Below are 23,773 nucleotides of genomic sequence, written 5' to 3' on the forward strand. Positions count from 1 at the left end.
AAATTATGGGAGCATTCCTGGGAATTCCACACAAATTGTGAGGTTTCAGAGCCTGGGAGATCACAGAGCTCCAAGAGGGAGAGAGATTCGCTGTCGGACAGGTTGCTTTAGACAGCGCGTTGGCAAGAATGGAGTGGTGATTCGCGCTGTGTTGCTCATGCTAAGCTCCGGAACCCGCAAGCAATGGTTCTTGGCTGCATGCTAAGTAAAAGCAAAGGCTGGATGAAATCGGTGAATTATAGAATACGTTAATAGTTCTTTCAGGTAAGCTCGAAATCTTCCATTCTTATGGTCTTTTGCGCATGGTCTGTGATCTTCACGTTCGTCCAAAGAAAAGGACCCGATCATGTCCATCGCTTTGTACAAAATGCTGATAGCCTGCGAAGAACAAAGTCAGGACTATCTTACGCGAATGGAGAAATGGCGGGCGCACCTAGCCTCCATAACGATCACGGAGATGTTCCGGAGGCTGTTCTTTCATTATACCCGGATGAGCGTCCAAGTACTCTCGTATTCTTGTTCTTCGGTCCCCGAGGTAAGTGTGGTCTAAGAAGCTTTCGAATGCATCCTGCCCAAGATTTTTCGCTGCTAGAACACTGGCACCAACGAAATGTAAGAAATGAGAAAAGAGACTGCTCATACCAATGATGAAGATAGAGTCGGCAAGGGAGTATGTCATCACGCCATATCTGCTGGATTCCATGCTTTCCATAGCGTTCGTAGAAGACGTCCTTGTTTCCTACAATCCAGTGTCGCATGTTTCGTTTCAGAAAGGTGTCCCAACAGGTAACTGTCACCTTGGCAGCGAATGGACAAGTATTCCTCGTCGCTGTACTTGGCACAAATCACCTGGTTGCTCAAATAAGCTCAGGGATCTTCCAGATACCGTCAGAATACTCACAGCCTTACAGAGATGAATCGCATTTTCTTCAGAAGAGTTGACAACGGCCACCTAAAGAGAGAAAAACAAATACGTAAAACAAAGGCCGGTTGAATCACCCGAGACTTACTTCGAGAAACCGAAACTCGTGTTCCCGCTGTATGAAAGCCGGAACCTGCAATAAGAAAAAAAGAAAACGAACTCACAGAGATCCGAAACGAATGTCTACCTCAAGCAGAGAGATTTCGAAGACAGTGACGACTATGGACTCCCCAATGCATGGCTCCACGCTCAAGCTCGACATTTCCTGTGAGGAACAAATATAACCAGCAAAAGTTGTGAAGAAAGAAAAACGTTATCGAAAAAAGTTCTACGTAGATAGTGTTTCCTACCTTTGTTTCAACATTCGCGATGCCGCGTTCCAGAAATATTGGAGCGATGTGCGCAAAGATCCGTCGAAAGTTTTTGACGACTCCAGGTCGGAAATTGAGAAGCCTGGGAAACGTGGAGCGAGCACTCTTTTCTAAACGCACAGCTCAAAGTTAGATAAAAAGAAAAGGAATGAAAGAATGACTTACCAGAAAGAAGGGAACCAAAGCCACAGATTGAGACCAATCCATTGCTTGAAATGGCCGCGAAATCCGACGCATTCTCGAGCTCTCTGGAGAATGGAGCAGCATTTGCATCCATCCCTGGAAATCTATGAACACCCTGACGATCGCAATGCGCAGCAAGGGAAAGAAACGTATTACCGGACTTGAGCGCCGATCTAGATCCCCTCCGCCATGGCCGCTGATGGAAATTGATGCTAGCCCTCTGGGATCTAAGGATCAAGACGCACCTCAGAGAAATCCCTAGAATGAAACAAACAAACCCTGCGGAGAGCGCGAAACCACGAAGAACAAGAACATCCATAGGTTTTGCTTAAAGCTTATTACTTAGTATAACAAATACATTTAAATCATTTTTAATTAGTTTAATGAGGAATAACTTGGACGGTCAGGATGGAGCCAGGCCGACGGATTCTCCGGGACGAATGAGCAGCGCTACTAATCGCATGACACTCTTATATAGGGTTTGAGGCGAGCAAGCTAAGCAAAGCGTGTTCTTGGCGTCCATTCTTCCACAGGTAAGCTCCATTCTTCCATTTCCTGTGGCTTTTTGCGAGCAATGCATGTTGGCTGTGCGTAGATCGATCCAAGTTCCAACCATGGCCGCAATTGCGGGAGCAGCGTCCGTGGCAGCGCCTTCTTTCGAAGAGATTTCGCGAAAATCTCGATTCCTGGGAGATGGCGTCCCATCCGCGGCAGCAGCGGCGCCGTCGGCCAGGCCGTCGAGGAGATCTCGCAGGAGCTTGCGCGTCCAGGCCAAAATCCGGGAGATCTTCATGCCGGCGCTCAGCTCCACCATGACCGAGGGGAAGATTGTGTCGTGGATGAAGGCCGAGGGCGACAAGCTGAGCAAAGGCGAGAGCGTTGTGGTGGTGGAATCGGACAAGGCCGACATGGACGTGGAGACGTTCTACGATGGCTACTTGGCCTCCATCGTTGTGGGAGAGGGAGAAGTGGCTCCCGTGGGCGCTGCGATTGGAATTCTCGCCGAGAGCTTGGACGAAGTTGCCGAAGCAAAGGCGAAGTTTGCAGCGTCGTCTGGAAGTGCTCCTCCTCCTGCTCCGCCTCCAGCAGCGATTGATTCCATTGCTCCCGCTGCTCCAGTCTCGTCGCCACCACCGCCGCCGCCGCCACCCTCGGCAGCTCCAGCTCCTGCTGTGGCTGCTGCCACTCCTGTGGTTTCATCTCATCCTGCGTCGCAAGGAGGAACGAGGATAGTGGCTACGCCATACGCGAAGAAGCTTGCCAAGGAACTCAAGGTGGATCTGGCTGCTGTCGCTGGAACTGGTCCCTCGGGCAGGATCACTGGAGCTGATGTCGAAGCATCCACTGGAAAAGCTCCTGTTACAGCAGCTGCTGTCACTGCCGCTCCGGTGACCGCCGCTCCTTCTCCAGTTTCGTCGGCTCCAGCGGCTGCTCCAGCCCCAGTTCCGCTGGGATCGACCGTTCCTTTCACTGGCATGCAAGCGGCAGTCTCCAAGAATATGGTGGAGAGCCTCTCAGTTCCAACTTTCAGAGTGGGATACACGATCACCACCGACGCTCTCGACGCGCTCTACAAGAAGGTAAGCCATAGTTTCGACTCGATGCTTTTTGTGACTGTTGTTTTGTAGATCAAATCCAAGGGAGTGACCATGTCCGCTCTCTTGGCCAAGGCCGTGGCTTTGGCGGTAGCACAGCACCCCGTGATGAACGCTAGCTGCAAGGATGGGAAGAGCTTCACGTACAACGCCAGCATCAACATCGCCGTTGCAGTAGCGATTGACGGCGGACTTATCACCCCCGTTCTGCAAGACGCCGACAAGGTACGCAAAAATCTTTCTATTCCTCGTTTTCGAGTTCATAGTCTTGTGTGTTGGTGGTGCAGCTGGATATCTACAGTCTATCACGGAAGTGGAAAGAGCTCGTTGACAAGGCTCGCGCGAAACAACTCCAGCCCAGCGAGTACAACTCAGGTTGGTGTTGACAAACTAGTGACTTTGACAACTTTCTTTGATGATTTCGACAGGAACTTTCACTTTGTCAAACCTGGGGATGTTTGGCGTTGATAGGTTTGACGCGATTCTCCCACCCGGCACGGTAAGTTCTTCCTTGGATCAACAATCCCTGATTCATCTCGAAACTTTCCCAGGGAGCGATTATGGCTGTGGGAGCTTCTGCTCCAACTGTTGTGGCAACTTCAGATGGTCTCTTTGGAATCAAGAACCAAATGCAGGTTTGTATCTTAGGTTTTAGAAACTTTAGCAGTCTTGATCGAATCTTTCGCACAGGTGAACATCACTGCGGATCACAGGATCATCTATGGCGCGGACGTAGCAGCATTTTTGCAGACACTAGCGAAGATCATCGAGAACCCCAAGGATCTGACTCTATAAATTCTCTAAAGAGTTTTTTTTTTTGTTTTTTGATGCTCGCTGCTAAAAACCCAAAAGAATAAGAAATCGTTTTTACCATAATTTGTTTTTTTGCATTGAGTTTATCCAGTGCTGGCATGTCATGTGGCAACTACCAGGTAAGGATATTCTGTTAAGTGTGACGGAATATTTTCTCAGGGTTTGGTATAAAGGGTTTGCTTTTCCACATGTGAGGAACATTGTTTTTGAGCTATGGCGATGGCGCCGGCGATTGTCTCAGGCGCCATTCCCAGTGCCTCGCCGGATGCTCCTAGGGTCTGTCATCGAGGCGATGCCGCGGCCGCGTCTTGCAGCGATCGGGCGCCCCCGCATTGCGTGAATCTGGCTAGGGGTTGGCATTGCAGGGGTAAGATTTCTTGGTGGAGGCATTGCAATGGCGGTGATCCCGTCGTCTCGTGCCGCGCGATGGAGACGAGCACGTCCAGTTACAGCTCGTCGGAGAGCGTGGATGTGAAGAAATTGGCAGGGTCGCCCAAGCGAGGGAGACCCCTTCCTTTCGGCGCTACGCCCGTGGAAGGGGGTGTAAATTTCTCTGTGCATTCTAGCGGCGCGATCGCTGTGTCCTTGTGTTTGTTCACCGAGGAAGATTTGCAAAAGGTATGGGCATTGCTCTTGTGCTTCCATCGACTTGGTTTTTACTCTTTTTGTTTGCAGGGCCGAGTTAGTAAAGAATTTCCTCTCCATCCAGTTTTTAACAGGACTGGAGATGTGTGGCATGTCTATCTCCCAGACGTATGTCCAAATTTGCTGTATGGATACCGGCTAAATGGGAAATTCAGTCTGGAGGAGGGGTGCTGCTACGATTTGTCTCGAATTCTTGTAGATCCTTATGCTAAGGTAAGGAATGAAGAGATGAATAGATTTGACAGGAGTTTTTTGGTGCTGCAGGCTGTAGTTAGTCGGGGAAAATACGGAGCTTTAGGACCTGGAAACAGCTGCTGGCCTCAGATGGCCGGGATGGTTCCGCAGTTAAACGACGAGGTAGAGTTTGCCAAATCTTGCATTGTTCTACAAGCTTTCTGTTTTGTTTCAGTTTGATTGGCAAGGGGATTCGCCTCCGCGTCACAAACAAAAGGATCTTATAATATATGAGCTTCATATGCGTGGTTTTACGCAGCATCCATCAAGTAATGTGGATTTTCCTGGGACATACCTCGGAGCCCTGGAGAAGCTGCCACATTTGAAGGTATATGGTTGTTTGAGAAGGTTTCAAGGACTAACATGGGGATGCTACAGGACTTGGGTATCAACGCGATAGAACTGATGCCGATTCACGAGTTTAATGAGCTAGAATACTATTCGTACAATCCCGTGATGGGTGATCACAAGTAAGTTGTTGCATTGCTTCATTACCTTATAGTGATGCAGTTCGTTTGCCTCTCAGGATGAACTACTGGGGCTACTCGACCATCAATTTCTTTTCTCCAATGACGAGATATGCTTCGTCTGGAATACAAAACTGTGGTCGTGATGCGATTAAAGAGTTTAAAACTTTTGTAAGGGAGGCGCACAAGCTTGGCATAGAGGTATATGCATTGTCCGTGGATTTTGTACTGACCGAGATACTTCACAGGTTTTTATGGATGTAGTTTTCAATCATACTGCTGAAGGAAATGAAATGGGACCGATTATTTCTTTTCGGGGATTGGATAACCGTGTCTATTACATGACTGCGCCCAAGGTTGATAGTTACACCTTCTATAAAACAAACTGGGTTTACTTGTTTCTATAGGGAGAATTCTATAATTATTCTGGATGCGGGAACACATTCAATTGCAACCATCCTGTGGTCAGGCGATTTATTGTTGATTGTCTGAGGTATTTGATGGTTTGAACGACGTGAATCACAAAGTAACAAATCTAAATGTTTTAGGTACTGGGTGCTGGAGATGCACATTGATGGTTTTCGTTTTGATCTAGCGTCCATACTAACCCGCGCAAGTAGGTACGTCCCAATCTTGATGTTTTCAGGAGAATCTAACCTTTGTCAAATCTCCTCTAGTCTTTGGGATAAAGCAAATGTTTTTGGCACTAGCGAGGACGTGGATGGAGATTCTGTGACAACAGGCACGCCACTGAGTGAACCTCCACTTATCGATATGATAAGTAACGATCCCGTTCTGAGAGGAGTGAAGGTCCGTGCTTGTAATTTTCATTGTACACTTTCTCAACAGCTTTTTGTACCGGCAGCTAATTGCTGAAGCATGGGATTCAGGAGGTCTTTATCAAGTGGGAAATTTTCCTCACTGGGGAATCTGGTCTGAATGGAATGGACAGGTGATTTCCCTGGTTTTCTTACATGCGTTTCCACATTTTTCATTTCAGTATCGAGATACTGTGCGCCTTTTTATCAAAGGAACTGATGGATTGGCTGGGGCATTCGCACAGTGCTTGTGTGGCTCGCCGCACTTATATCAGGTACTTGGGAGTCTATAGTTCCCACCATGAAACTCTCTACTTTCAGGACGGAGGCAGAAAACCATGGCACAGCGTCAACTTTGTAACTGCTCATGATGGATTTACACTACTTGACCTTGTGTCGTACAACTCGAAGCACAACATAGCGAACGGGGAGAGCAACAACGATGGGGAAACTCATAACAACAGTTGGAATTGCGGAGAGGTAGGGATGGTGGCAAATGCGAAACATTGCAATAACGGACGGTTTTCCATGGCAGGAAGGCGAGCTCGTTAGCATTCGTGTGCGCCGCCTAAGGCACAGGCAGCTGAGGAATTTTCTGGTAGCTCTTATGGTCTCTCAGGTAAGCTAAAGTGGCTGCTTCCTTCCAACGCCAAACAAGCTGCTTCACAGGGTGTACCTATGGTAACAATGGGCGATGAGTACGCACATACAAAAGGAGGGAACAACAACACGTACTGCCACGACAATGCTGTAAGAATTCCATCCATTGTTTCCACTCCCGGTGTTAACGAGTTTGTGCAAAAGATGTGCTTCGTGTAGATAAACTATTTCAGGTGGGATAAATTGCGAACGGATCCAACCGGTCTCTTCCGGTTCTCACGCCATCTGTTCAACTTTAGAAGGCAAGTTAGCGGCATCCATTCTCATATGAGACACTAAACATCTTTCACAGGCAATCCGAGTCGCTTGGACTTGGAGATTTCCCAACAGCCGAGCGCCTGGAGTGGCACGGCGTTGTTCCAGAGACTCCAGATTGGTCCGAAACCAGCCGTTTCGTCGCATTTTCACTGGTAGGCTCTCTTAAGTTCTCATACTTCCTTACACAGCTATTGACATTCTCGCAGGTGGATGCGAAGAAGCGAGAGCTTTACATTGCATTTAACACGAGCCATCTGCCAGTGCTGGTCACTCTCCCGGAAAGGCCAGGCTTCAAATGGCAGCCAGTGGTAGACTCGAGCAAGCCCGCCCCTTACGACTTTCTAGCCGACGACATCCCCGATTTGGCAACAGCATACGCGCAGTACAGCCCGCTTCTCAACGCTCAAATCTATCCTATGATAAGTTACAGCTCTGTCATCCTCGTCCTTGTCCCGCTCAACGAGGATTGAGAGAGAGAGAGCTTCATCGACTGTAAATTCCAGTTTCTCCAGCGTCAAGCAACCGTGTAGATAGAGAGAAGTTCCTGTCAATAAGAAATCCCGGAATAAGTGGAGCTTAGATTTCGCAGGAAGAGGAAAACTAGGAAAAAAAAAGCTTGGAAGTGTTCTTACCGTACAAATGGTTTTCTAGAGTTTCTTCCAAGAGTTTGTCAGCGCAAGCACCCCTCCCGCGGCTGCAAGATTTGCTAAACCGCATGTGTAAAGGATGGTGCTATTATCCCATGCCTGACGGATTGAGCCCTGCAAAAGCACCAAAGACTTGTAAAGGAAATATCGATAGGATAAAACCTTTCACCCACCTGAGTTAGAAAAAGAATGAGTGCCAAGTCAGTTGGAACACGGTAAATGGCATAAACTCCTGCTCGACGAGAACTGGAGATATATCTACACAGAGAATAGCAAGAGGTTTTCGCCACGTAAGACGATCTCGAGAACTACTTACGAGGCTCGAAAGCAAGCTAGCAAAGGCGTAGCTATCCCGACGCATATGTGAAACACACAGAACGTCGCCACCAACACTGGAATCTCCTGCAACGCAGAGCAAAAGCTTAGCCACTGCGGAAAATGGAAACATATTAAAGTTTCTACCTGGTAATCGTAGGCCGGGACTAATAAGCAGATACTTGCAATAGCCAGCACAAGAGCAAGAGATCTCTCAGGTGTGAGCAACGGGAAGGATGAAAGGAAAGCAGCAATACTAGTCCCCACCATAACAGAGGCCATCAAGCAAGCATATATCGATCCAACATAAATCTCTCGACCATCGGCCTGTAAAATAAACTGTTTTTCTCCTACAACAAAGCGAAAAAGGAAAACCAAAACACATACCACTATCGTCGGCACCCAGAGAAGCCAGAAAACGGCCACTGATACGTCAAAAACTCCTTGTACGAGTCCCAAAGTCACGACTTTTTTGTCTGCGTAAGAAAAGTGTCTCGAATAAGAAAAAAAACAAACAAGCGAAAAACCACTGACCGCGAAATGGAAGGAGCAACGGCTTGGAGATTTTTCCTTGACTCTCCTCACCCCAGTTCTCATCCCAGGATCTCGAAACGAAAAGAAAAAGAATAACTGCGGCACCGGCGGAGAGAACAGATGGTGCTCCTAGCTTCCAACCCAAGTTGGTGACGAAAAAGTTTGCAACAGCGGTGGTACCAAGTGAAGCGATAGCTCCGCCAAAACTCATCATCAGGAACGTTTCCACCATCCATTCTTGACGAAAACCATGCTGAAACGAGACGTTAAAGACAGTCTAGTTTTGAGTTTTACAGTTTACAGTACCCTTTCATGCTCTGAGATCATCCATGTCTCAAAAACGCAAGGCAGCACCGACGAGGCCAACCCGTTGAAAATCCTCGCAAGGCAAAGAGCGTAGAGGTGTCCCCATTGCTTTAGAACAGACTCAATCACCGTAAAGACCGCATACGCAAGGCATACTTGCTTTCGTCCTCTGGCAGCAAAAACTATTCTCCTCTAATCCGGAAGAAAAATAAAAAATCGACAAAAGCTTACAAGGAATCCGCTGAAACTGCCACAATTGTCCCTACAAAAATTGCTGCTGCGTGACCAAACAGGAGAAGACGAGCTATTTCCTTTCTCTGCAATCCATAGCTCTTGTACAGAGCTTCTACATACACATTTTGGAAACCATGGGCCACTGCAAAAGAAACATCGATTACTTGCTTCATCCTTTGCTCGCAGAAAGATTGGAAATTTACCTAAAGCCAGCAAGAAAACTTGAAAAAACCTCCTCTGGAACGCAACGAATGTAGGTGAAAGGCGAGGCGCGGCGCCATATTTCCTGGCGATCGAAGCCCGCAGCGCTAGAGCACATCCCGATCCGGCGATCAAGCACGGATAGAGCCACTCGGGCGCGCGCCATCGCTCCTCCATACTAAAGCCCTTCTCAAACCCTAAAATCCTGAAGAATATTCTCTTCTCTTCACTATGCATTTGAGTTTGAATTGCAACCGTCCACGTGGCAGCTAGAGTTTTACGTTAAAAAACGCCCAATGCAGCGAGTTCCTGCCTTACTCTACTGAGATAAGTCGCATCTGGCTGCAAGAAAATTTACCAAACATCACCTAAGTAAACAAAAGAAAATTCCTTACATATCCGTATGTGCCTTCGTACTGAGTCTTGTGGTGGATGCCATTCCAGCTGCATTTTAATTATAAGTTTAAATGGTAAGAAAAAAACTCACTTACATTACACAGTTACTTAAACCTGTGGTAATTGACGTCCCCACAGTGAAAACCAGCTTTCGCTCCCATGCTATCTTCAAGAGCCTCAATATATCTCGCCCTTCTTCATTATCAGGCAAAAATGCCGTTCGTACAGTCCCTTTGTAGTGATACCCAGGATTGGGATGCTCTGGCCCCTATAATAACAATAATAATAATAATATAATAATAGAAAGAAAATGAATAAATAACCTGGATTCCATTTGGGAAGCGGTAATTAATCGTGATAACACCGTGCAATGGAAACCCTGCACAGCTCCAATCGCTCTGCGTCTGTACGAACATGGATCCCCGGGGCTGGGTTCCAGTGAAGATCCCGTACGGACGGAGGCAAGTTGGGCAGCTAGGGCGAGAGCGGAACCAAGATGTGACGCATTTGTGGTGGAAGTGATGGTTGCATCGAGAGAGCTCGACGACGACCTCATCACCTTGGAGCGAGCTGATGCAGATCGGGCACTCTTCATCCGGAGGATCCAAATCCACCACCAAGTCCGATTCTTTCCAGCCCATTGCCGCAATAGAACCCTAAACAAAAGCTTTTTTACTTACCTTTTAAAAGACTTTAATGGATTTAATTTTGCTTATGGCAGCTAGAATATACTAGCATATCCCTCCATAAAGCTCTGCCTTCATACGGGGAATTGCAAGAGCTCTGAGAGGCACTCTCCTCCGGAGCGTCATCCCAAACTCCTCCTCCATATCCAGCTTTTGCAGTTTTGGTGCTAAAGTCCACTCAAATCCCTGGATCAACCTCGCCAGGGAGAGCTCCACCATGGCCAATCCCAAGCCCATCCCTGGGCACATCCTCCGCCCGGATCCAAATGGAAGCAGCTCGAAATGCTGCCCTTTGACATCAATCGCACTCCTTGCAGCAAACCTGTCCGGATCAAACACCTCCGGACGCTCCCACCACCTTGGGTCCCTCCCGATTGACCACACGTTGACCGTGGCCCTGGTTCTGGCGGGAACGCGGAGTCCGTTGACCAGACACTCTTGCGTTGACTCGTGCGGGACCAGCAGCGGGACCGGCGGGTGCAAGCGGAAGGTCTCCTTGGCAATCGCTCTAACGTAGCCGAGGTTGAGGAGATCATCTTCGTTCACGGCTCGGTCAAACCCCACGGCCTGGTCAATCTCGCGCTGGGCTTTGAGCATGCAAGCTGGATTGCGTATGAGTTCTGAGAGGGCCCACTCCGTGGTGATGGAAGCGGTGTCGACGCCAGCACCAAACATATCCTAGAAGCAAGAAAAGATGATATTTTCTGAAGATCTTAGGACTTTCACTCACCATGATCAGGCCCTTTCGATCATTGTCATCTACTTCATCCAGCGAGAGCAGCACATCGACAAGATCTGGAGCTCGTTGTTTCTCCGCATTTACGCATCTGTGCTCGTCGATGATTGCCTGGAATATCTTGTCAAGTTTGCCCTGCACGGCTTTCATCTTTGGAACAGTGCCCAGATAATCATCCATCCAGCCGAGATAGGGGAAGTAATCACTGGGAACAAAACCAGTCACAAGACCAATCGCCTCTTGCAAGAGCTCCACAAACGAGGATTCCTCAAACCTCCGGCTGAATGCCATGAAACTCACCAAGTTCATGTTGGTCATTGATAATTTGGCATTCATGTCAATCGCAACCCTTCCATTGTCACCCTCCCGAGCAATAGAGGTCACAAGACGAGAAATCTCTTCCACCCTCAGCTTCTTTGACTCCTCCACCCTCTTGGCAGTGAAGAGCTCCAGAGTACAAACCTTCTTCATTGTCCTCCAGTAAGATCCATACTCGCACCACACCATATCCCTTGCGTTGAAGAAGATATGCTTGGCAGCAGCAGTCCTTGGCCTGGATGCAAAGAAGATGTCCTGCGTGGAGAGAATGGCTTTTGCAGCATCTGGAGAAGAGATTACAAGCGTTGAAACAGAGCCTAGATCGATGCTCATGACAGATCCATATTTCTTGGAGAGACTACAGAGGGATTTGTGTGGATGCCTTCCCAGCAAGTGAAGATGGCCCAAGAGTGGGATCGCCAAAGGCCCTGGGGCTACATTTTTCTTGCTGCAAAGCCACCACCATAATAATGGGAGTAGCACAATCAAAAGAGCTACAATGAGGGCTGCCATGTCTTCCATTGGTACGAAAGCTGAATGTTTTTTATGGCACGAAAGTAAGGTGTCCAATAAATGGAAAATGACTGATCTTTGCCTTTTGCAACATGGCGAGTTTACCTTCCAAAATGTCAAGCTGGGAAACGCCAACTTGGACTTTGGAGCTCCACTCCCCAATTACACGTGTGAGGACAAGATTCAAGCAATGGGGGAGGCCACAACCACCACAACCAATAATGTTGGCCGGTGAACGGCGGCAACTATCATCCAAGCAGCTTATCTCAATACACCAGTCTCATACTTACGAGGGTTTTATACGCAGACAATAAAATGATTCAGTTAAGCTTGGAGAGACGCTTGTCTCAAATTTCCCACTCTAGCTTCTGGCTCAAATCCCAAATTTACTAATTTGATTAGCGTAAAACCTTGTTCCTGGACTGCTTGAAATCTGGTTCTTCTTGTTACTTCTTCTGTATCCTCTTGTTTTGTAGCTCAAACACCACTTTGAAGAAGATCGAGAAGGACATATCTTAGGATTAGTCTGCAAGTGAATGATTAAACATAAGAAAATTATTTATGTATGCGCTTGATTCATCGTGAAAACCAGCCGTCCTGCCAATCTTCAAGAGCTTCGATATTTTCTCGATTAACTTTCAAAGTTACAGATATACGGATGGGAAACCAAATTACATTCTAAACGTAAAGCTCTGCCTTCAAACGGGGCATTGCAAGAGCACTCAGATGCACTCTCTTCCGGAGCGTCACCCCAAATTCCTCCTCCATATTCAGCTCTTGCAGTCCTGCTGGCAAATTCCACTCGAATCCCTGGATCAACCTCGCAAGTGAGAGTTCAACCATGGCCAATCCCAAGCCCATCGCCGGGCACATCCTCCGCCCAGATCCAAACGGAAGAAGCTCAAAGTGCTGCCCTTTGACATCAATCACACTCCTCGCAGCAAACCTGTCCGGATCAAACATCTCCGGACGCTCCCACCACCTTGGATCCCTCCCGATTGACCACACGTTGACCGTGGCCCTGGTTCTGGCGGGAATGCGGAGTCCGTTGACCAGACACTCTTGCGTTGACTCGTGCGGGACCAGCAGCGGGACCGGCGGGTGCAAGCGGAAGGTCTCCTTGGCAATCGCTCTAACGTAGCCGAGGTTGAGGAGATCATCTTCGTTCACGGCTCGGTCAAACCCCACGGCCTGGTCAATCTCGCGCTGGGCTTTGAGCATGCAAGCTGGATTGCGTATGAGTTCTGAGAGAGCCCACTCAGTGGTGATGGAAGCGGTGTCGACGCCACCACCAAACATATCCTAGAAGCAAAGAAAGGTGAGATTTTCAAAGAAATGTTGTTCAACGATCCATGTTCTTTGACTCACCATGATCATGCCCTTGCGATCATTGTCATCTACTTCATCCAGCGAGAGCAGCACATCGACAAGATCTGGAGCTCGTTGTTTCTCCGCATTTACGCATCTGTGCTCGTCGATGATTGCCTGGAATATCGTGTCAAGCTTGCCCTGTACGGCTTTCATCTTTGGAACAGTGCCCAGGTAATCATCCATCCAGCCGAGATAGGGGAAGTAATCACTGGGAACAAAACCAGTCACAAGACCAATCGCCTCTTGCAAGAGCTCTACAAACGAGGATTCCTCAAACTTCCGGCTGAATGCCATGAAACTCACCAAGTTCATGTTGGTCATTGACAATTTGGCATTCATGTCAATAGCAACCCTTCCATTGTCACCCTCCCGAGCAATAGAGGTCACAAGACGAGAAATCTCTTCCATCCTCAGCTTCTTTGACTCCTCCACCCTCTTGGCCGTGAAGAGCTCCAGAGTACTAACCTTCTTCATTGTCCTCCAGTACGATCCATACTCGCACCACACCATATCCCTTGCGTTGAAGAAGATAAACTTGGCAGCGGCAGTCCTTGGCCTGGATGCAAAGACGATGTCCTGCGTGGAGAGAATGGTTTTTGCAGCATCTGGAGAAGAGATTACAAGCGTTGGAACAGAGCCTAGATTGATGCTCATGACAGATCCAAACTTCTTGGAGAGACTAGAGAGGGCTTTGTGTGGATGCCTTCCCAGCATGTGAAGATGGCCCAAAAGTGGAATCGCTAAAGGCCCTGGCGCTACATTTTTCTTGCTCTGATAGATGCGAAGCCACCACAATAGGAGAGGGAGCAGCACAATCAAAAGAGTTACCACGAGAGCTGCCATGTTCTGGAACTCCAATTGGTATGAACTTATGAGCGGTAAGATCCAACACAAGTTGGACCTAGTGGAAGATAGCGTGTTGGATCAGATCTAGTGGAAGCGAGAGGAGATCTTGATCCCGGTATTTGCTGAAATCAATCAGCAATCGCAATTCTAATAATGATGATAACGGTATTACCTTGGTGAGCTAGATCTTCCAGATGCGAATTGTTTAACATGGCATTGGATCACTACGTCAAGAGTATCTTCAAATGCATTTTGACAAAAGAACAAAAAATTGAACTAAAATTATCTTTTTAAAAAGAATAAAATTGTTGTTACACTGGAGAGAGAACCAACTTGTTTTAAGTCAGTCCGAACCAAGAACCAAAACTATTGCTAGAAAGTGTGATCTTTGTTTGTAAATCACGTACCGCTGTAACCCGATGGAACGCTCGCCACTGGAACTGCACTTGCGGGATACGAAACTCCATAGCCGGGGTGAATCCCATAATACTGTCCCTGACAGGCGGCTTGTCCTCCAAACGCTGCCGGATAGTTGTATGACCCCGCCCTCGAAGATGGCGGAGGAGCTTGGGCGTAGTGATAGTTGACGAGAGGATGAGGAGCTTGTTTCATGGTGTTGTGAGCGATCGCTGGAGCCATCAAAGGCCGCATGGCTTGATGGTGGTGATGATCCATGGACGCTTGATCGTGCTTGATTTGCTGCTGCTTGGCCAGCCCCTCGGCGGCGAGCTTGCAGTGAACTTGGTGGCCATCGATCGTCTTGAAAGGATCCAGCAGCGCCTTGCGCGCTCCCTCGGAGGTTCTGTAGATGATGAGCGCGAATCCCTTGGAAGCTCCAGTGGAGCGGTCGAATCCCAGCGGACCCTCGGCGATCTCTCCAAACTGGGAGAAGATGGCCAGCACCTTGTCCGCGCTCGTCCCCACTGGAACGCTCCCGACGTAGATCTTCCTGGTGGAGACGTCTTCGATGAATGGCCTCGGCGGAGGAGGATTGATGGATGGAGTGATCGAAGAGCAAGGAGTGGAGGAAGAAGAGGTTGACGCGAACTGGCAAGCGGTCATTCTTCCATCGATCCTCTTGCTCGGCTCCTTGAGCGCGCGGAGAGCTCCATCCATATGCTTGAAACTGACGAAGCCGAATCCCCGGCTCTTTTGCGTGGCCTTGTCCCGGATGATCACGGCCTCGTCCACCTCCCCGGATTGCGAGAAGACGCCCTTGAGCGTCTCGGCGGTGGTGTCCCAGCCCAATCCCCGCACGAAGAGCTTGCGGTGCGCGGGATCCCTGTCCACGTACCTCCGGACCTCTTCCAGAACAGCCGGGTGCTGCAAGCAAGAAATCTGGAGGATGTAGTGCATGGCGCCGCGATCCAGCGGCTCCAGGAGCTTGAGAACGTCGGCGCTATCGAGATCCGGCTGCTCAACTCCGCCGGCATCGCCGCCCGGATCCTCCTCCGCCTTGCGCTTCTTGCTCTCCATCATGCCCTAAATTACACGCCAAGAAAGTGTAGAACGCCACGTGGCAAACACGGGAATATGCCACATCAGCTACTCTTTACCCATGACGTGGCATTGCAGTGACGTGGTAATAAACCTATATTTTTGGAGAGGAGAAATGTGGGCGCCGGTGGCGCCGCCCAGGATTCTTATTCTTCCCGGCGTGGCTGGATCGATCTCGAGGAGGTTTTGCGCGCTTCAGGTACGCTGATAGATCGATTGTCGATCGCTTTCGCGAGTTCTTGGCTTGATCATTCCAGAACCAGGCGCCCCGGAAGCTGAGCAATGGCTACGCAGGGTTTATGTCGTGGCTCGCGAGCCGGAACGATGACGGCGATCTATCGGCGGTGCGCATTGGGACATCGCAAGAATCTGGCAGGCAGGTCGAGTAGCAGTGGAGTTCGTGGTTTTATTTTTGTCCTTTTGATTCATTGATGAGTCTATGACGCAGGGGATTGTTTGCGAGCCGTCCAGTTCGTGCGGGAGAACGCGTGCTGGAAATTTCTCTAGACTTGGTCTGTGTTGTTTGGTCCTTTCTTCTTTTCCACTTAATGTTGGTTCTTGTTTACGCCCAGATGATAGCTCCTAGTGATCTTCCTGACGAGCTCAGCATGGTTTTGCCCAGCACTGTTAAGCCGTGGACCAAACTTGCTCTTATTGTCCTCATGGAACGCTACAAAGGCCAGGCAAGTTTACTCTCAACATTTTCGTCTTCGCTTTGCTAAATCTTTCTTGCAAGAGCTCCAGTCGTCAGTATGGGCACCATACATCTCGTGTCTTCCTCAACCAGCGGAGCTCGACAACACGGTACTGGACTATCGAGTTTTTGTTTCTCAAAATTTTCAAGTGCGTAGTTTCTTTGGGAGGACACCGAGCTAAGTTACTTGAAGGCGAGCCCTTTATACGGCAAGACTCGTGAGCGGCTGGAAATGATAACAACTGAGTTTGGCCAAGTGCAAAACGTAAGTACTTGGGGTAGTTTTCTATTTTGCAAGCTTTCATTCACTTCTTTTTTACTGTTTTTTTCTTTTCCAAATGGTTTCAAGGACTTTTTTACTTTGATGCTTGAAGGATTTTTGTAAGCGTTTCTAACGTACTTGCCTGTGTACTTGAGCAGGCACTTAATGTTTGGCCTCAACTATTCGGTAAAGTTTCTCTTGAAGACTTCAAGCATGTATACGCCACAGGTACAGGAAGCAAGCTTGTTTCTTGCTAGTTTTGTTCGTCCTTCCTTTGCAGTTTTTTCTCGTTCACTAGCCATTGGAGAGGACTCGACATTAGTAATGGTATGTCTCTTTTTATTTCTGTTTACTTCCTTGTGTACATTATAACGCGGCGTTAGCAGATACCAATGCTCGATTTTTTCAATCACAACGCAACCAGCTTTGCGAAGCTCTCCTTTAACGGGCTTCTGAACTACGCAGTTGTAAGATACGCGTGAAGTTCTTTCTTTTTCTTTTCCTTACCACAAGCAGGTTACAGCGGACAGAGCCTATACTGAAAACGATCAGGTAGAGGCAGTGGTCTTTGTTTTGTTTTCATGTTTCATTCGGCTTCGCAGATTTGGATAAACTATGGTGATCTTTCAAACGCAGAGCTTGCACTTGATTATGGCTTCACTGTGCCTGAAAATCCGTATGACGAGGTAATGAGCGTGCTAAGAGGTGTGTTGCTGAATCACTTTTCACAAACTGCAGACTGATCTATTGACGCAATTCCCGGAAATGAACACGATACTTAAAGATCAACTTGGCGGAAACACGCCGTAAAACATTCCTTTTTCTTTGAAGAGACTAATTGTTTGTGCTTCTCAGGGGTCAAAAACCACTTCATGGTTCTCCTGTGTGCCTGGAAGTAGCACGGCGAATCGAGACGCATGAAAAATCAATCCTGGTTGGGCCCTTCTCTCGAGCTTTTATCGTTTTAACACTGTCTCGCAGGAACTAAATCAACACTCATGGAGGTCGAGAAGTAGACAACTTCTAGCTGCAGCCGTCCTAGATGGTGAGCTGAGAGTTTTAAAGAGCGTGAAGCATCGGCTGGATGGCACTCGCCAGGCATAACTTTGGCATCTAGTTCCATCCTGTGACTTTTACATTTTTGTCTAAGATCCTTTTGGATTGCTCAAAGCTACCTAGAATTCTTTCGTTCTGACCACTCAGCGTAGGAGTGATCAGAGGAAAGCTTGACGAAAGCCTCGGAAAATTGCGAGCCATTCCACGTATATTTTAATGCCTTATCAGAATAACAAGAGTTAGAGCAGATTGCTAGCGAAAAACGCTTCTTACCAAAGGTGATCACTGGCTAGAGCTTGAAAGAGGAAGGTTGCATCGATTTTTCAATCTTAGCTTTGGCAGCGGGCTGAGTTTTTTGCCGGTCAAGCTCCGCAAAAACCTGCAGAATTAACACGACGCTCAATACAAGCCTGCAAACTTGCGAATTCTCACCTTGGCAGATTTCACGAAGTCGGAAGTTTGCTTCTTCTTAGGAGCTGCGGAAAGCTGTTCTTCAGTTTTGTCATCCGTTCGAGGCCTTTTAGGCAGAGCTTGGGCTTTTTGTTGAGCTGAAACACTTTGCGTAAGAACATCATATTCCTGCGATATGACACCATCCCACCTTTATATTTACGCTTCTTTGAGGCACGCCTCCTCTTCCTATCGCCTTTGTCGAGCTCCTTCTCGTCTTTTACTGCTCCTTTACCGCTAAACATCTCCTCCGGGGCTAACATCGATGCGTCCGAAACGAATACAGGCGCCACCTAGAGAAACCATAGAGCTCAGTCTCAAGCACTTTTAAAACGCAAACACACCTCTTCCATAGCAAGCGCTGGAACATCTTTGACAGCCATGTCTTCTATCACCTGCACAGCCAGCCTTAGCCACATGATATCACGAAGAAGTCCTTACAGGTTTTGGAGCGAAATGGAAGTGAGCCAGCGCATCCAGTTTTATGCATAACCTTTTAAACACATCTCTTGCCTGCATTAGCAGAGAGTAGGTAACAGCCACAATGAGTGAAAGAGAACAAAACCTCTTGTTTCAGTTTATCTGCTTCGGTTTCCGGAGCTGATGCAAGCCCTGCAGATTGCATGTATTCCTCCTGAAACAAGAAAAAACGAAACAGATCAAAAGATTGCAGGAAGTTTCACGTTGATAAATACCTCGTATAATTCACCCAATCCCTTCGTGCTTTTGCTTTCATCCTGTAAGAAATTAGAAGTTTCGACGTTAGACTTGTACGCTTAGAACACACAATCGACTTACGATTTCCATCTTTTGCGCAAGAGGCACATCTGGTAGTTTTTGCTTCCTTTCAACATCATCGAACAGGCCCTGAAACAAAATACAGTTTTAAGCGTTGAAGCCTTTGCGAAAAGAAAGGCGTACGTCAATGATACGACGCCGAATGAGATCTTCGAGAGAAGTCGTGACTTCTTCGGTGATTACAGGTGCAGGTCGCGCGTTATGCTCGAAATCCAAATCAGCTTCAAGCGCGCTGTTCTTGGGTCGTTTGGCTGCCGTAATCTAGGAGAACTTGTATCAGAAACATGGAAAAACATGCGTGAAATTACCTCTCCACGCATTGTCCAGTCTTTTGGATCCATGTTAGCCTTTTCCAGCAGCTCGATACGCTTTTGTGTCTTCTCCAGTTGTTTTTCATGCGAAGATTTTTCTTGCACCCTCTCGCTTTTACGTCCTTGTTCTTGTTGTCCTTCGTCCTCTTCATTAACCTCTTCTTCTTCATCTTCCCCTTGTTCATCATCATCATCGTCATCATCGCCTGGTTCTTCTTCTTGTTCCTTGTCATGATCTTTAACTTGGCTCTTTTCCTTGCTCTTGATCTTTCCATAGAAATCCTCGTATCTACAAAGGTCTCAGCAAGAGAAAATCAATATCGAGTTACCTTATATCTTTATCTCCGTCGTCAGAATCCGCACCATCGTCCTCGTCATCCTCCTCGTCATCCTCCTCGTCATCCTCCTCTTCATCCTTTTCAGGAGCCTCGTCCCCCCGTTGGTAGTCTTCCTCAGCATCCAGCAAAAATCTATCCATATCCTTGAGCTTCAAGAACTTGTCCTCCAAAACATTCGACACTCCAGCCTCCGCCTCTTCCTCCTCTTCATCAGACACTTCCTCTCCCTCATTTTCCTTGTCCTCCTCACTAAGAGAATCATCACTAGCCTCCGCCTTTCCGTTCTCTTGCTCCTCAGTAACAGCATTTCCCAATCCAAAAAAATCCCCGGCAGCGTCCACCTTCTCCAAATCCCTGATCTGCCTCCTCACGGACGCAAGAAGCTGGCGATCCTGGATCTCGATCTGCTGCCATATCTGCTCGGCGTCGAATCCCTGCGTAAGCAGCCGGCGTAGCGGATTCCTGGGAAAATACGTGACAGCGAGCGCGAATATCTGCTCGGAGAAAGATCTGGCACTGCTCACAAGCTCCGGCGACGCATCCAGCCACGCGCTGGCCTCAGAATCGCGCACAGCAGCCACCTCCGCGCCATCGAGCGCCATAAACCCTAAAAATGCCCCAAGGGTTTTAGGGTTTAAAGGGCATATTCTACGAATATCGTCGAGTGGGGGGGTTTAGGGTTTTAGGGTTCTCGATGGCGTGGAGCGCGATGCTGCGGCGAGCAGCGCCATCACACCTCGCATTTCGATCGCTCCAGCGGCGGCGGATAGGATATCTGGCGGATCGAGTGAGCAGCGGCGAGCCGGCGGAGCTGGAGGTATGGGCGTGGGGGCGGGGGACTCACGGGCAAGTCGGACATGGATCCGAGGACACGGAGAAGCTGCCGGTGCTAATCTCCACGCTCAAGCTCGCGGCATTCACAGGGATGGCTCCAATCCAGGGGAGAATGCCGGTGGACATGGAAGTGGCCGCGCAGGCCGAGGAGGTGAGGCTGGATGTGCTTGAGAGGTGTGGTGTTTTTAAGAGGGCCGCCGCCGGTGGTGGTGGCGGTGGTGGTGGCGTGGATCCATCGCTCTTTGTGGAGAAGGCCAAGCCCCGGCTGGGAAACGTTGGAGTGACTTGCGGGCTCTTCCATTCGGTGCTCTTCGCCGAGCAGGATGTTTTTGTGTGGGGGAAGGGCGATGGTGGAAGGCTGGGCATAGACACGGAGTTTAACCAGTACAAGCCTTACGTGAATCCCAGGATCAAGAGGGTCCAAATGGCGAGCGCTGGAGGATTGCACAACATCGCTCTCACAGAAGTTGGAAATGTGTATACATGGTACGTGAGATCATCCTTGGTTTTTGATTTCTTCTTTTCTTGTTCTTGCGCTTGAGATGTGTTGATGCCAAAGCTTGCAGGGGGTACGGGGCTTTTGGTGCTCTAGGCCATGGATCATACGAGCGAGAGCTTCTTCCCAGATTGTTGGAGGGCCCGTGGAAAGACAGGATAGTTCACGTTTCGGCCGGGGGATCGCACACCGCCGCAGTCACGGAAAGTGGTAAGCAAAGTTCTCTTTTTTCTTGAGCAAGTCTGATTGTTTTCTTCTTCTTTCTTCTGTAAAGGCGAGCTTTACACATGGGGAAGAGACGAGGGTGAAGGAAGGCTCGGGCATGGAAACCCGGACATCATGGACGAAGGTGCATTGAGCAGGCCGACGAAGGTCCAAGCGCTAGACGTTCCCATCGCCTTGGTTTATTGCGGGGGATTTTTCACAATGGCTCTCACTAAGTCGGGACAATTATGGTCCTGGGGAGGTATATTTTTCTTTTCCTGAAAACTGGGGAGACTAGTGTTGATTCTGTTCAGGGAATGCAAACCATGAGCTTGGCCATGGAACGAGAGCGAATAACTGGAAGCCCAAGGTTGTAGCCGCTCTGGAAGATGTGACTCTAGTGCAAGTAGCTTGTGGTGGATTCCATGCTGCTGCTCTCACTCGTAAGTTCTTGCCTTGGATTTTTCTTGTTGGTACGTAACATTCTACTTGTTTCGCTTAAGAGGACGGGAAAGTGATTACATGGGGATATGGTGGAAATGGCCAACTTGGTCATGGGACTTTGGAAAACGGGAAAGAGCCGGCTATTGTCGAGGCTATGGCTGATAAAACATGCACTTACATTGCTTGCGGACCGGCTTGGACAGCAGCAATCACTGGTTAGTAGCGTTTTCTTTTTTTCTTGCCAGAAATGCTCATATGCTTTCAGAGAATGGGGATCTATATACGTGGGGAAAGAATCGCGACTACCAGCTCGGAATTCCTGGACTTAAGGATGAGCAACTAGATCCCGTTTTGGTACAATTTCCACAGGCTCTTCATGAGAAAACTCCGGTAGAAGTGTTGGGTGTTTCTTGTGGAGCTAATCACGGGGTTTGTATTGTTTCGAGACCCAAACCAGCTCAGGTAACACAGAGCTTGTAACATTGGAATTCGTAAACAAAGACGCGATGGTAAGGTGATAATCCTGGATGTCAGCTCCACTATGAAGAAGGCTTACACTGTGATGATTCTTCCATTTGGTTTGATTTTGAGTGAGTATGGAGCCCAAGAGCAGGATTCTGATCGTTGGAGCTACGGGATACATCGGCAAGTACATCGCTACTGCTAGTATTCAATCGGGTCATCCAACTAGTATACTAGTTCGTCCACAGGTACTTTCAAGCTATCTATATTTCTTCTTTGATCTCTGGGGTGAGCTTCAGGTGTCAAAACATGTTGATAAAGTCCGGTTCCTGGTTGGGCTAAGAAAAGCCGGAGCAACGATTTACACCGTACTAGCTATCATCAGTTACTTGGTGTTGGTTCACTTACATTTCTGCTTTTTGGAAACCAGTGCTTTCTGGAAGACCGAGAGGATCTTGTGCGAATATTACAGCAAGTCGATGTTGTGATCTGCGCTCTTGGGGAAGATCAACTAAAGCTCCAGTACGATCTCATCAGAGCCGTGAAAGAAGCTGGAAACATCAAGGTGAAGTTTACGGTTTTCAAGTGAATCCCGACTTACACAGTTGTCTTCTCCAGAAGTTCTACCCCTCCGAGTTTGGGATGGACGCGGATAGGATCTGCAAGGACCAGTCCATTCCCGAGAGCCCCATGTATAGGGACAAGGTAGCTATCCGGAGAGCCATCGAAGCAGCAGGAATTCCTCATACGTTTTTCATGGCGAACTGTATCATGGGGCTCATGCTCGCCAGTTTCGTACAAATGGACGGTTTCCCGACTTTCACTCCACCCAGAGACAAGGTTTGCATTTACAAAGATGGAGATCACAAAGGTACCAGTTTTGTTGTTTCTAGATCATGCATTTGTCTCTTTTTACTTTGGCGGATTCACAGTCATGTATATCTCCGAGGAGGACCTCGCAACTTACTTGCTCAAGTCGGTCGATGATCCCAGAACACTCAACAAGGCTCTTTACGTTCGCCCTCCCGGAAACGCCTTGACAATGAACGAGCAAGTAGCATTGTGGGAAGAAATGACCGGCAGCACCCTTGAAAAGAGGTGGATGAGTGAGGAGGAGGTTCTTCTACACATCAACGGTGAGAGCTTTCATTTGCGAGGTCTACTGACGGGATTGTTTGGTTTTGCAGACGCTCAAACTCCATTGCAGCTCAGAGAGGTGTGGACGCGCATCTATCACGTTTTTTACAATGGAGCTATGTGCTTCGAGTTGGCTCCTGATGATATTGAAGTCACTGCTTTGTATCCTGAGGTAGAGTATACTTCTCCACAAGTATATCTCAAGCCTTATGCGTGCTGATTCCCTGATCAACATCCTTGATCAACACGGAGCTTCAACAATGAATACTAACTTGCTCCACGTATCAAGCAGAAACTTGCACGGCAATCTTGAAAATGTTCTGGAGGCAAACTCCATAAGTTCAATAATGTTAGTTTTCTTCTCTCAGGAATCCAAAGTGTTTGGTTACGAAGATCTTATTCACATTTTCACACTTGTTCCTGCACAACCAGCTAGAGGTCTCTTTTGTCACTAAAGTAGTGAGTGAAGGAGGTGTCATTGAGCAACTTTTCCTTGAGAGTTTTAGGCAGCAAGATGTGTACGTCGACACTGCTGCTTTGATCGATTGATCTGAGCTGGAAAAAGTGCTACAAACGATGGCAGACAAGAGAATGCAAGACTGAGCTAATGCACCACCCCGCCACCCAAAATCATTGCCTGGAAACCTCCACAGAGCTGTGCTATAATGCATTGATGCCAGCATTGCCCCAGGAAAGTCCAGCTACGTAGAGCTTGTGGTCT

General features: G+C 48.3%; 12 protein-coding genes across 13 annotated transcripts; 5 read left to right on the top strand and 7 right to left on the bottom strand.

Annotated features, from left to right (window-relative positions):
• Positions 1 to 216: 216 nt before the first annotated feature.
• LOC9633558 lies at positions 217 to 1,790 on the bottom strand. The gene is made up of 11 exons (XM_024675804.1): positions 1,755 to 1,790; positions 1,633 to 1,703; positions 1,459 to 1,572; positions 1,273 to 1,403; positions 1,110 to 1,187; positions 1,011 to 1,055; positions 902 to 952; positions 798 to 849; positions 643 to 739; positions 434 to 596; positions 217 to 378 (listed from the first exon to the last, which is right to left on the bottom strand). The coding sequence occupies exons 3-10, from the start codon at positions 1,568 to 1,570 to the stop codon at positions 434 to 436; spliced, it is 729 nt and encodes a 242-aa protein (XP_024531572.1). The 5' UTR covers positions 1,571 to 1,572; positions 1,633 to 1,703; positions 1,755 to 1,790; the 3' UTR covers positions 217 to 378.
• A 126-nt stretch (positions 1,791 to 1,916) lies between these two features.
• On the top strand, positions 1,917 to 3,947 carry LOC9633559 (dihydrolipoyllysine-residue acetyltransferase component 5 of pyruvate dehydrogenase complex, chloroplastic). Its single transcript, XM_002960111.2, has 7 exons — positions 1,917 to 2,009; positions 2,072 to 3,056; positions 3,105 to 3,296; positions 3,359 to 3,446; positions 3,500 to 3,570; positions 3,623 to 3,706; positions 3,762 to 3,947. The coding sequence occupies exons 2-7, from the start codon at positions 2,091 to 2,093 to the stop codon at positions 3,864 to 3,866; spliced, it is 1,506 nt and encodes a 501-aa protein (XP_002960157.1). The 5' UTR covers positions 1,917 to 2,009; positions 2,072 to 2,090; the 3' UTR covers positions 3,867 to 3,947.
• Positions 3,948 to 4,065: 118 nt separating this feature from the next.
• Positions 4,066 to 7,580, top strand: LOC9633560 (isoamylase 1, chloroplastic). The gene is made up of 18 exons (XM_024675767.1): positions 4,066 to 4,502; positions 4,560 to 4,742; positions 4,794 to 4,886; positions 4,939 to 5,091; positions 5,142 to 5,233; positions 5,290 to 5,431; positions 5,479 to 5,586; positions 5,638 to 5,723; positions 5,779 to 5,850; positions 5,908 to 6,040; positions 6,096 to 6,182; positions 6,231 to 6,323; positions 6,370 to 6,528; positions 6,584 to 6,667; positions 6,718 to 6,798; positions 6,868 to 6,950; positions 7,001 to 7,118; positions 7,173 to 7,580. The coding sequence occupies exons 1-18, from the start codon at positions 4,098 to 4,100 to the stop codon at positions 7,434 to 7,436; spliced, it is 2,436 nt and encodes an 811-aa protein (XP_024531535.1). The 5' UTR covers positions 4,066 to 4,097; the 3' UTR covers positions 7,437 to 7,580.
• Positions 7,129 to 9,480, bottom strand: LOC112346552 (molybdate-anion transporter-like). Its single transcript, XM_024675793.1, has 10 exons — positions 9,206 to 9,480; positions 9,000 to 9,144; positions 8,769 to 8,937; positions 8,463 to 8,715; positions 8,316 to 8,404; positions 8,076 to 8,255; positions 7,930 to 8,015; positions 7,787 to 7,871; positions 7,599 to 7,727; positions 7,129 to 7,510 (listed from the first exon to the last, which is right to left on the bottom strand). Exons 1-9 carry the CDS (start codon positions 9,438 to 9,440, stop codon positions 7,614 to 7,616), a joined length of 1,356 nt encoding a protein of 451 aa, XP_024531561.1. The 5' UTR covers positions 9,441 to 9,480; the 3' UTR covers positions 7,129 to 7,510; positions 7,599 to 7,613.
• On the bottom strand, positions 9,407 to 10,265 carry LOC9663138 (probable E3 ubiquitin-protein ligase DTX3). Its single transcript, XM_002960781.2, has 4 exons — positions 9,923 to 10,265; positions 9,695 to 9,867; positions 9,599 to 9,647; positions 9,407 to 9,545 (listed from the first exon to the last, which is right to left on the bottom strand). Exons 1-4 carry the CDS (start codon positions 10,238 to 10,240, stop codon positions 9,486 to 9,488), a joined length of 600 nt encoding a protein of 199 aa, XP_002960827.1. The 5' UTR covers positions 10,241 to 10,265; the 3' UTR covers positions 9,407 to 9,485.
• On the bottom strand, positions 10,251 to 11,933 carry LOC112346550 (cytochrome P450 71A1-like). Its single transcript, XM_024675787.1, has 2 exons — positions 11,016 to 11,933; positions 10,251 to 10,963 (listed from the first exon to the last, which is right to left on the bottom strand). Exons 1-2 carry the CDS (start codon positions 11,859 to 11,861, stop codon positions 10,331 to 10,333), a joined length of 1,479 nt encoding a protein of 492 aa, XP_024531555.1. The 5' UTR covers positions 11,862 to 11,933; the 3' UTR covers positions 10,251 to 10,330.
• Positions 11,934 to 12,447: 514 nt separating this feature from the next.
• LOC112347238 (cytochrome P450 71A1-like) lies at positions 12,448 to 14,147 on the bottom strand. Its single transcript, XM_024677829.1, has 2 exons — positions 13,221 to 14,147; positions 12,448 to 13,154 (listed from the first exon to the last, which is right to left on the bottom strand). Exons 1-2 carry the CDS (start codon positions 14,064 to 14,066, stop codon positions 12,531 to 12,533), a joined length of 1,470 nt encoding a protein of 489 aa, XP_024533597.1. The 5' UTR covers positions 14,067 to 14,147; the 3' UTR covers positions 12,448 to 12,530.
• Positions 14,148 to 14,447: 300 nt separating this feature from the next.
• On the bottom strand, positions 14,448 to 15,470 carry LOC9663139 (UBP1-associated protein 2C). Its single transcript, XM_002960782.2, has one exon. The coding sequence runs from the start codon at positions 15,423 to 15,425 to the stop codon at positions 14,469 to 14,471; it is 957 nt and encodes a 318-aa protein (XP_002960828.2). The 5' UTR covers positions 15,426 to 15,470; the 3' UTR covers positions 14,448 to 14,468.
• A 205-nt stretch (positions 15,471 to 15,675) lies between these two features.
• Positions 15,676 to 17,692, top strand: LOC9633561 (fructose-bisphosphate aldolase-lysine N-methyltransferase, chloroplastic). Of its 2 annotated transcripts, none has more exons than XM_002960113.2 (14): positions 15,676 to 15,765; positions 15,824 to 15,942; positions 16,015 to 16,078; positions 16,139 to 16,249; positions 16,311 to 16,370; positions 16,418 to 16,525; positions 16,681 to 16,750; positions 16,803 to 16,849; positions 16,909 to 16,989; positions 17,039 to 17,074; positions 17,125 to 17,208; positions 17,261 to 17,328; positions 17,378 to 17,456; positions 17,504 to 17,692. In XM_002960113.2, exons 1-14 carry the CDS (start codon positions 15,682 to 15,684, stop codon positions 17,624 to 17,626), a joined length of 1,134 nt encoding a protein of 377 aa, XP_002960159.1. In that variant the 5' UTR covers positions 15,676 to 15,681; the 3' UTR covers positions 17,627 to 17,692. The 2 variants fall into 2 exon arrangements, with proteins under 2 accessions (XP_002960159.1, XP_024529939.1); XM_024674171.1 differs by having other exon boundaries at positions 15,830 to 15,942.
• On the bottom strand, positions 17,564 to 20,081 carry LOC9633562 (U3 small nucleolar ribonucleoprotein protein MPP10). The gene is made up of 12 exons (XM_024674161.1): positions 19,467 to 20,081; positions 19,135 to 19,426; positions 18,950 to 19,087; positions 18,827 to 18,895; positions 18,724 to 18,765; positions 18,594 to 18,662; positions 18,470 to 18,541; positions 18,373 to 18,423; positions 18,180 to 18,321; positions 18,011 to 18,126; positions 17,852 to 17,957; positions 17,564 to 17,798 (listed from the first exon to the last, which is right to left on the bottom strand). Exons 1-11 carry the CDS (start codon positions 20,075 to 20,077, stop codon positions 17,868 to 17,870), a joined length of 1,692 nt encoding a protein of 563 aa, XP_024529929.1. The 5' UTR covers positions 20,078 to 20,081; the 3' UTR covers positions 17,564 to 17,798; positions 17,852 to 17,867.
• A 90-nt stretch (positions 20,082 to 20,171) lies between these two features.
• On the top strand, positions 20,172 to 21,974 carry LOC9663140 (ultraviolet-B receptor UVR8). The gene is made up of 6 exons (XM_024668366.1): positions 20,172 to 20,795; positions 20,876 to 21,015; positions 21,080 to 21,271; positions 21,324 to 21,452; positions 21,513 to 21,668; positions 21,719 to 21,974. Exons 1-6 carry the CDS (start codon positions 20,185 to 20,187, stop codon positions 21,931 to 21,933), a joined length of 1,443 nt encoding a protein of 480 aa, XP_024524134.1. The 5' UTR covers positions 20,172 to 20,184; the 3' UTR covers positions 21,934 to 21,974.
• Positions 21,975 to 22,003: 29 nt separating this feature from the next.
• LOC9633563 (bifunctional pinoresinol-lariciresinol reductase 1) lies at positions 22,004 to 23,449 on the top strand. The gene is made up of 6 exons (XM_024668394.1): positions 22,004 to 22,163; positions 22,215 to 22,283; positions 22,346 to 22,480; positions 22,534 to 22,786; positions 22,848 to 23,051; positions 23,103 to 23,449. Exons 1-6 carry the CDS (start codon positions 22,050 to 22,052, stop codon positions 23,270 to 23,272), a joined length of 945 nt encoding a protein of 314 aa, XP_024524162.1. The 5' UTR covers positions 22,004 to 22,049; the 3' UTR covers positions 23,273 to 23,449.
• Positions 23,450 to 23,773: the final 324 nt, after the last annotated feature.

This window comes from Selaginella moellendorffii, unplaced genomic scaffold (assembly GCF_000143415.4).
Source record: "Selaginella moellendorffii unplaced genomic scaffold, v1.0 SELMOscaffold_0, whole genome shotgun sequence".
Lineage (NCBI taxonomy): Eukaryota > Viridiplantae > Streptophyta > Lycopodiopsida > Selaginellales > Selaginellaceae > Selaginella > Selaginella moellendorffii.